This window comes from Rhyacophila brunnea, unplaced genomic scaffold, assembly GCF_057557595.1.
Source record: "Rhyacophila brunnea isolate RB1 unplaced genomic scaffold, BYU_Rbru_1.0 scaffold_14, whole genome shotgun sequence".
In the NCBI taxonomy this organism is placed as follows: Eukaryota; Metazoa; Arthropoda; class Insecta; order Trichoptera; family Rhyacophilidae; genus Rhyacophila; species Rhyacophila brunnea.
In genome coordinates, this window is record NW_028232796.1 from 16,326,838 (window position 1) to 16,336,660 (window position 9,823).

Below are 9,823 nucleotides of genomic sequence, written 5' to 3' on the forward strand. Positions count from 1 at the left end.
GTACTTATGGTCTTTCCACTTCATAAATCTAATTAGTCAGCCAAATAAAACTGCCGTAAAACATATGAGATCATGGTGGAATTACTTTGTTAAAAGTGCTAAGCATTGTTTTTTTCAATCTTTCTCATTTTTAATAATTTATGTGAAAACATAAAATGAATCGGCAACTTTCACATGGGTATAAATCAAACTTCATTCAAACTCAGTTTATTTCTAATGTAGTAATTTTTTATTATAATTTTTTTTTTCTGTTATATTTTTGCTTTTATTTTATGTTCCATAAAAATTGATAAAAAAATCAATCCCGAAATCCCGGGATTATGTTTATCAATCCCGGGATTCATATGTATCGAAAATATCTCGGGATCCCGGGATTGGAATCCCTAGTTGTATCGCCCAAAGTATACCAAAACAATTGGTACTACAACAATATTGGTTTAGGCAGGGTTTAATTTATTTTCCAACACCATCTGTAAATAATTGTAGTCTTAGTTCAATAAAAACAAATACAATGTTTAATAGGCAGGCGGATCCTAACAGCCTACCTCCACCCTTCGCTACTGATAGGTATAGTGAAAATACCAAGTCATAAACAAAATAATATGAACTTCGAATTAGCTACGCGAAACCTTGCGTAAAACTAAGAATAATAATGGGAACAGAAATACCGGTGTGGAGAAGCAGGCAACCATCAGGCAACCGATCTCGAGTGCGGAAGAATACGGGATATACTTAAACACTTGACAAGAATACGTCATACGTCGAATACTGACAACTGCTCTCGGTTTATGCAATGACGCTCATTTAATACTGGTGTATTGAAGGTTGCAACCAATGACATTAATATGGACGAAGCATCTGGAAAATAAAATGACACTCACTTTGTGTCGGGTCTGCCGGATGGCGAAATTCATATTTTAATATCGGTATCCTACGCTCAAATGAACATTCTGCTTGCAAGCGGTCTGGCGACACCGCTGGGTCTGCCCATACAAAATTTCTGACTGTCAGGTTTCGACTCCGCCGTTATTATTGTGTTACAAAATGCCAATGTGCCTAGTTAAAAATTGTAAAAAAAATCTACTTAACACTCCAAGAAAGATGGGATATCACTTTTCATGTGTTAGTATTATTTATTATTGATAAAATACCATTTTAAGATACATATTGATGAATGTTTATTCAATGCAATTGAATGACAGAAACCATTGGACAGACGCCTGTGATGCGCTGGGCCCACTTGCGTCTAATCTCCGAGAAGTCGTAAGTAACCTAGAATCTGTTTCTAACGTAATGAGTAATGACACTAATACGCCATTACAATAAAGGTTATATTACTATACATTCTCGAAGCTTGTATCGCATAATGGAAATGGATACGTCATATGGTCACGTGACGTCTCCCTATACATCTGTAAATGACTTTCATGCACAATTTCTCGTGCGCGCCGATATGAAGTGAGATGTCCATTTAATATGTCATTGGTTGCAACACACACTAATGCACATCTATAATAATCGTGGTTCGTTTTCGCAGGACACTCACACATTTAAAATTCAAACTGTACCTATTGGGTTGGTACAGTTCGGTTATGAGGAATACAGCGGTAAACACATTTTGAAAATACCCGATATACTGGATTATGTCGTACAATTTACATATGAGCCGCTAAATGGCCAATAATTGTACTAATTAGATTCCCCCGTGAGCAGGGCATAACCAGAACCCTGCGTTTTGTTGATAATATTTCAGTTGATTTAATAAACGTACTGGCGACGACATAGCAGAGCTATTTAATTTTGTAGAAGATAAACCATCGGATCATCGGCAGGTTGTTTTAAAACTGAAAAAGGGGTCCAAATTTTCTTTGTGGTTTGATCCCTAATTGTGACCATATTATGTACCTATCTATTTCTGTGGGGAGTCAGGATGGTACCCTTAAATGACATAATGGTCCACATAAGTCATAAACGAAGATATCGCGACCGTCTGGCTATGTTGCAGTTCACATTATCGAGTTGAGATTCGTAGAGATATTTCTCACTCGCGCGCGAAGGCTTCATACAATGTCAGTGACGAAGGGTGGAGGTAGACTTTAACCGATAGAAATAGTGCACACTAAAGTTTGTCAGTCATACTTATTTGTTTTCATTGGACTAAGAATAGATACAAATTTCAGATGGTGCAGGTTAGTTTTTAAAATTTAAAAAAACCAAACCATCAGAGTTTAGGTATGCAATGGGCGATCTCTGGAGAACTGACAGAAATAGTCTACACTAAACTTTGTCAGTCATACATAATTGTTTTCATTGCACAAATTGAAGATGGTATTGGTTAAATCGTTAAATTCATGTTACCCTACCTAACCAAACCATATCTAACAGATTTTAAAAAAACCTGTATCTATTTTTGTATAACATTTTATCTAAAATTATGTAAGTATGGTATAATGATAATGGCATAATTTAAGATTTTATCAAGATTGGCAAATATTCTTTGGAATTTAAGTATCTATTATGCCTTGGTTTACGCAATGTTTAATTGAATTTAAAAAACTAACCAACACTGTCTAAAATGTGTAGTCTTAGTTCAATTAAACAAATACGTATGACCGACAAAATTTTATGTACACTGTTTATGTCGGATCACAGCCTCCCTCCACCCTTCGCCACTGTCCGATGTTATGGTGGAGATGAAGATAACGTGCGGGCAAGACCACAATAGCAGGTCATCTTTGACTAAGAACATTGTATATTCATGGGAATAGGTACATATTATTATAAATTAGGGTTAATATCTCTTTACGTCACTTGTTATATTTTTAAACAGTATTTTAGAAAGATATTTTCCCAATAATTATTAGAGATTTTATCTATATAAGTAGGTACCTAGTTCGTCAATTAAAATGGTAAAAGGTATTTATTACCCACAAAAAAAACAATATCGTAAAAAATTGTGTCCACTGTTCACATGATAGATTGTGTGTAAAGTGTAAATATTGCATGCAATCGCAACACGGCGTTGCCAGACTGATATATAATAAATTAATAATGAAATACACTCATGCATCTATCGTTTATTATTATACAATATTATTTATTATCTACACCCACTGTAACACCAGCAAATAGGTAATAAACAAGTTTAATGTTTTAACTCGTTAATAAGATAAATAAATAGGTACCGACTGAACGAAACGATAGTCGTTTGTCAATATCGAAATGATCAGTCAAACGGTCGAAGCTGAAACCACATACGCGATTTTTAAATTACATTTTATTATGCAGTCTTTAATAAAACTATAGAAAAGTTAGTTTAACTAAAAAATTAACAAAACCACGCCCACGATCGCTCTGTCACTGGAGTTTGTTTTTGTTTGAATAAGTCCAACTTTACTATGTTGGCGGTCAAGGGCGTTTGCTAGCTAGTAGCTGTACGTATGTCGATGCGACCCGACCAGAACTTTTTCATTGTTTGCCATCTATCAATACTAGAGTCCACAAAATTCAATGTTATTTATTCTACACTCAACTTACAAATGTCACCACGTAATTTTGGTAGTTATTTTTTAACAGGAACAATACACATACAGAATAAAATTAGTGAAACTAAAAGATTGAATAAAGTTCATAATGCACTCACCTATTTTTTTCTAGCTCGTTGTGTGTTGTCCTAAAAGAAAATGTTCATAGTATTATTAATCGTAAAACAACGTACCTACATAAATAAAAATAGTGTATAATGAATAGTAATTCAACATGCGAGTTCTTTGTTTTAGGGGTATACAAAAGTTGGTCGTTTGGCTTCCGTCGAAAGGGAATAGAAGTGATTTAGTAGGGGCGGCGGCGAAGCGTCAGGGTGCCGTATGAAGGAAACAAAGAAACACGTCCGTAATCAAAATGTATGCGGTTAATACTGTCAGAAACGGAATCGTTGATTTATTTTGAGCATACTTTGTAAATTTAAGCGATATTATTAAGCGTCAGGGCGAGCTAGAGCCGCTCGAAGGTTCGGGGGTGGCTATGTTATTGTACAAAAATATGTAGCGTCACGCTCACCTGCTTCCCAGTGATTTTTTCGTCTTACTCCGTTTGATAATGGTCCTGAGGTCGTCCGGGACGGGCAGGGTCGACGCGTATCCGTGTTCGGCTTCTGCAAGCAAAAATACTGTCAGGCCGTCAAAATCAGCTGATTTTAGCATCACAAAAATAGACAGGGGCCATGTTGACGGGTGAGAGCGATGACAAAGAATGTTTAACGTTCGATAAACGCTCACCTCTATCTCGTCTCTCAATGAACTCTGCGGCTTTTATCAGGGCAGCGATACTCATATTTATGATATTCAATTAAAATATTACTAAAAAACGCACAATATAAAACTCGCACTAATAACAACACGGCACAAGTCCTAACCCTCTAAAGTCACGACTGCATTTATCGATGTCAAAAACACACTGAGCGAACGAATCGTCTTCGCACAGAGCCGGCGTGCGATTGGTCGGCAAACTTCGGCTTTCGTTCGGCCGACCAATCACAGAATTACTTTCAAAGCGTACATTACCTGGGCAGTCACGTGAAGTTCATGCTCCTAAACTAAACAAAACAAACAGCTGTAGCGGGCGATTCGTAAGGGATGGAAACGAATATTGTGTAATCTCGTCTAGAAGTTAAATAATAATCAATTATGGATAGCTAAAACATTATAATAACCGAACAATTCTAATATCTTAATCAAAAATACAAATTTACACCACTGTCGGCACATATTTTCTAACAAGTTTCATAATATTAAATTAGGACTTATGAAACTACAAGGCTCAACTGAACTTAGCAATGTTGAAACGTACTACTGTAATATATAGAATAGAACGAAACCACTAACAATATCTTCGTCTTTCTAAATAATTAATATCTAGTTAATTCCTTGTATTATAATTAATTTAATCTTTGAAATCTTCGTAGTTTTATTAGATATCTAATAGGTAGGTAGGCACCTACCTATGTGTACGCTTTCCGCAAAAAGTCAGGGCTAACTTCAATACCTACCTAAGTAATCAAAAAATGCAAACGAATGTTTGGTAGGTACCTACATAATTTCACTTTTACCAATTTTAATTTCATTATTTTATTCAGAATTATTGGTAGGTAAGCACCTACCTATTTATTTAAATTGCTTCATATAGGTATGTATAATAACAAGCTTTCCTTATTTCCATTCATCCTGGTAATGCGATTACCTACCTACTGGATCAGTTGTTTTTTTTTACTCATAAATCGTGACTGTATGATGGAATTTTTAGACCTTGAGCATTCCAATTTAAGTCATTATAAAATAAGGCATGAAAGGGTGTACATTGCAACTTACGACAGGGAGTTCGTTGTTTCTTTCTCCGTTTAATTTAAAACAAATTGATTTTTTTATTTACATGAAAAATACTGTAAATGGAAAACCGACATAAATATTAGTAAATTGGAACCTCTGACAGAACACCCAAGTTATATTAGGTATTTCCTGTACCTAACATTTATTTTCGAAAAAATTAAGTACCTACTTACATTGTTATGGTTACAATAAAATTTGTCTTTGAATTTACAGTACCTAACCTCTATGCTAAATAGTATGTTTACTGTAATTAATAGGTACGAGGGTGGGTCAATAATTCCTTAGAAAAAAGCATTAAAACAGTTTTTATTTTTGTATTTTTTTTTTATTTCTCAACATAATCTCCTTGGAGCTCAATACACTTGGTTAGACGTTTCTCAATTTTTTTTAAACCGTCAGAAAAATAAGTTTTCGGAAGGTCCTCAAAATAAGCATTTGTCCGATCGATGACTTCTTCATTTGAAAAAAAACGTTGTCCACTTAGCCATTTTTTTAAGTTTGGGAAAAGGAAAAAGTCACTGGGGGCTAAATCTGGCGAATACGGTGGGTGGTCGACCAATTCGAACTTCAATTCTTCAATTTTAGCCATTGATCGTAAACATGTGTGAACACGGGCATTGTCCTGATGAAAGAAGTTTTTTTTCCTGTTTAAATGAGGCCGTTTTTCTTCAATTTTGTTTTTTAGCTGGTCCAATAAAGATGCATAATAATCCCCTGTTATTGTTTTTCCTTTTTCCAAATAGTCAACGAAAATAATTCCACGTGCATCCCAAAATACAGTAGCCATAACCTTACCAGCTGATTTTACGGTTTTCGCCTTCTTTGGACATGGTTCGCCTTTCGCAGTCCACTGCTTTGACTGTTCTTTCGTCTCGGGAGTATAGTGGTGTATCCATGTTTCATCTACAGTCACAAAGCGACGAAAAAATTCATCCCGATTGCGTTGCATGAGCGACAACAGGGCTTTAGAGGCCACCACCCTATTGCGTTTATTGTCGACTGTGAGCAAACGCGGCACCCATCTTGCAGAAATATTTTTCATGCCCAATTTGTCATGTAAAATAGAAATGACGCTACCTTTTGAGATCCCTGTAACCTCAATTATCTCACTCAACTTTAATCTTCGGTCACTTAACACCATATCGTGGATTTTATTGATCATTTCTGGTGTAGTCACCTCTACAGGACGTCCTGAGCGTGGTTCATCCTTTGTTGATGTACGACCACGTTTAAATTCATTTAACCAGTTATAAATAGTTGCAAGTGAAGGAGCAGATATGCCGTGAACTAAATCCAACTCATTTTTTATTTCCTTTGCTGTTAACCCTTTTATATTAAAATGTTTAATAACAGCTCTAAACTCAATTTTCTCCATTTTTTGTAAACAAGCAAATTTTTTTTTTAAATGTACGAGAAACACACAACAACCCGAACAATCTGATTGAAACTTCGCAGCATACTGAATCGGTAGTGCCGCTGCATGAAAACAAACCGCTTACAGTACTAGTCGCGCCACCTGTCGGCTTTTCTAAGGACTTATTGACCCACTCTCGTACCTACCAGTTGAAAGAATAATGGCTAAGTACCTACTGTCAATTTTGTTGGACTGGCAAATTAATGGTTTTGGAGAAAATATTTAATTAGCTACATATACTTACCTACTTACCCTTTCTCTGTAGTTGAAGCCTTCTCATAGTGATATAGGTTATCTTTTTTAATTAAGTAAGTATAATTTTGATGTCTTTATCTAGAAATTTATATAAACATTAGAGTTATTATGGATAGGAATAGGAATTTAATGATTGTATTAAAAATGGGTCATAAAAATGCAACAAACGAATTTTTGGTAATTTTTTTATTAAACAATATTGTACATAGTTACATTAAATTCATATGCATATATGTCAGCAGTAAGTTGGAATACAAAGTGCGGTATGAAATTTATAATATTAACCATAGGTTTGAATATGTCAGAAGAATATAAATAATATCGTATGAAAAATGCATTTTAGAAGAGATAAGAAAGGAACTCAATTTTTTGTGCTCTTTTCTTGAATAGAATATGCAGTCCTTATTGCTTTATTAGAACCATACATTTAACTCCATGTTCTTCTGTGGGACATACCAGTACACTCTGTTTCATAATAGTTTCTATTTATATTATAAAGTATATTATAAAGTACCTATGGCATGTAGAATATTTTATAAACAGCATATTTTATGATTTTTATGAAAATTTATCTCTAAGATAATGTTGGTTATTGGTAGGCTTATCATAATTATGAGACTCTGAACCGGGACAGGAATGGGAGGAAGGGCAAAGAAACAAATTTAAAAATATACCAAATATACGCTACTACGGTGAATCATGACAATTTATTATTGACAATCATTCATACGCGGAACAGCAGCCGGGGCAAAACACCAAACCGGCCGGGACGCTAAGACCAATGTGTGAAACCGGAACAATCCCGGTCATACTAGGACGTATGGTAAGCCTAGTTATTGGTTAACCTTTTGGCATATATCCTAGTTTGCTGTAAAATGAATAAAAGGAAAACAACACTGAAAAATCCAATAACTATAATGAACTATTTCTTTATATGAGACATGATATAGTAATACTTATATAAATTGATAATATTTGGGTCAGCATGTCGCTTATTAAAATTTTAAAATTTAATAGTTTTTGCTACCTAAGAAGAATTATTTAGTAATTTAGAATTCAATTAAACCACCATCTTGTAGAATGTCGATGCATTGAAGTTACAATACAAATATTTTTTTTTTTATTTAAGAAACAAAAATTAAAAGACATCAATCGAAGATAATACTTTCGGTGTTCATCTTTTTAAACATTAAGCTACCCATATAATATCTGCCAATTGCTTGTCTCGATTACTCAACAATATTATGCAATAATTATACCTACTCATCCACCATTTATATAATGATTTCTCTCGTGATATAATCTGGTAGGCTTATCCCCGTCACCACCATTCTTGGCCTGCGTGTACAGTTTATTAATAGATTTTATTATAAGAAATATTTGACACTCATCCTATTACCCAAAATTCGCTATGGATCCAAACATACGCTGAATAGTCGACATAATATGTACATTTAAGAGATGTATAATTATTCATGATTACGATACCTTCATAAACGGACGTTCTGTCACTTATCCTTACATTCAGCAGTCTCATAATTTCTATTAATTTCATAGGTTTAATTAAAAATAATTAATTCACTCAGGTAAAGAAATAGGTACAATGAAAAAATATACTTGATTGAACTACTGAATTATTTTCTTCAACATTTTTGATAATAATCTATCACACAATCCACTACTGGTGGTAGTGACATTAGATGAGGATCCAAATAATATGGGACTAAGGATGAGTCTACACCAGTCTACAATCTACAGACACACGGCCGCTGTATTGCAGTTTGATTGATATTAAACTTACAATCAAGATGTCAATAAACCACATACAAATTGATTAAAAACTATTCGACTTGTAGTTATCAAAGTAGTGTAATAGTAATAGGGTTAGTAGAGAGGTTAATTAATTTCCCCTAATTTGAATAAAATGTAAATATTATTAAGGTCAGCATTCAACACATGTTTTTTTATATTTTAAGTCATGAATGCTGTCATTCTAGGAATAGTTATTTTAGCCATTACAAAACGATAAAATTCTAGACACTTATAGTTGATTATATGAAATTATTATACGTATTTCAATAAATTCTTAAATAAACTTGAGTTCCTAGTTTTAAAATATATTTCCCCCCTATGTCGACGTAACTGGCAAAGTACTGGTACCTACCTACCCGTATATTAATAATATGAATGGCATTTCCATGTCAATCAGATATAAAATTGCTTCTTTAACATTTTCGTCAGTGATATTAATAATAAAAAATTCGTTAATACGATACAAGAGTAGTTAATACGATTATTATGAATAATAATTCAGTGTATTAACTTAACCTGATATTGGTGCATGATTGTAAAACTTGACTGTCATCATGACAGCGGCTGTCAAATTTATTTACTCATATGGATTTAAACAGCTACTATCCAGTATCCATTATTGGCTAGGTAAAGATAATTGTAAAAATTGTCTATTAAAATTAAATAAAAGCTTTATCTTTTTAAAAGCTTGTCGAATTGGATTATTTTGAGTTTGGATTTGAACATCAATTTATTATTCGAGTCAGTAATTTTATGTTTTTTTTTTATTTTAAATAATATAGGTACCTGATAGTTTTATCGAGTAGGTAGGTACCTACCTAGGTAGGTATAGGTATTGGTCAAAATTTATTAAGACTATCTTACCTACCTATACAAATAATAATAGCTGATAATAAATAATATTATTTTCATGTTCAATCAATAGGCTCAAATTTGAATTTTTTTTAAATTTATAAAA

At 33.6% G+C, this 9,823-nt stretch overlaps 1 protein-coding gene and 1 long non-coding RNA gene across 3 annotated transcripts in view; both read right to left on the reverse strand.

Moving 5' to 3' along the window:
- Window positions 1-4,457, reverse strand: part of LOC147075650 (uncharacterized) — a 413,567-nt gene extending 409,110 nt beyond the window's left edge. The window contains exons 1-3 of one of the 2 annotated variants that reach the window (XM_085941985.1): window positions 4,278-4,457; window positions 4,060-4,153; window positions 3,644-3,673 (exon numbers count right to left, since the gene is read on the reverse strand). In XM_085941985.1, coding sequence (XP_085798111.1) covers window positions 3,644-3,673; window positions 4,060-4,153; window positions 4,278-4,332 — 179 coding nt within the window. In that variant the 5' untranslated portion in view covers window positions 4,333-4,457. Of the gene's footprint in view, window positions 1-3,643; window positions 3,674-4,059; window positions 4,169-4,277 lie in introns of both variants that reach the window. The other variant, XM_085941984.1, reaches the window with a different exon arrangement.
- A 2,767-nt stretch (window positions 4,458-7,224) lies between these two features.
- LOC147075652 (uncharacterized) lies at window positions 7,225-9,416 on the reverse strand. Its single transcript, XR_015069950.1, has 2 exons — window positions 9,382-9,416; window positions 7,225-7,921 (listed from the first exon to the last, which is right to left on the reverse strand). It is a non-coding gene; the product is annotated as an uncharacterized LOC147075652 (long non-coding RNA).
- Window positions 9,417-9,823: the final 407 nt, after the last annotated feature.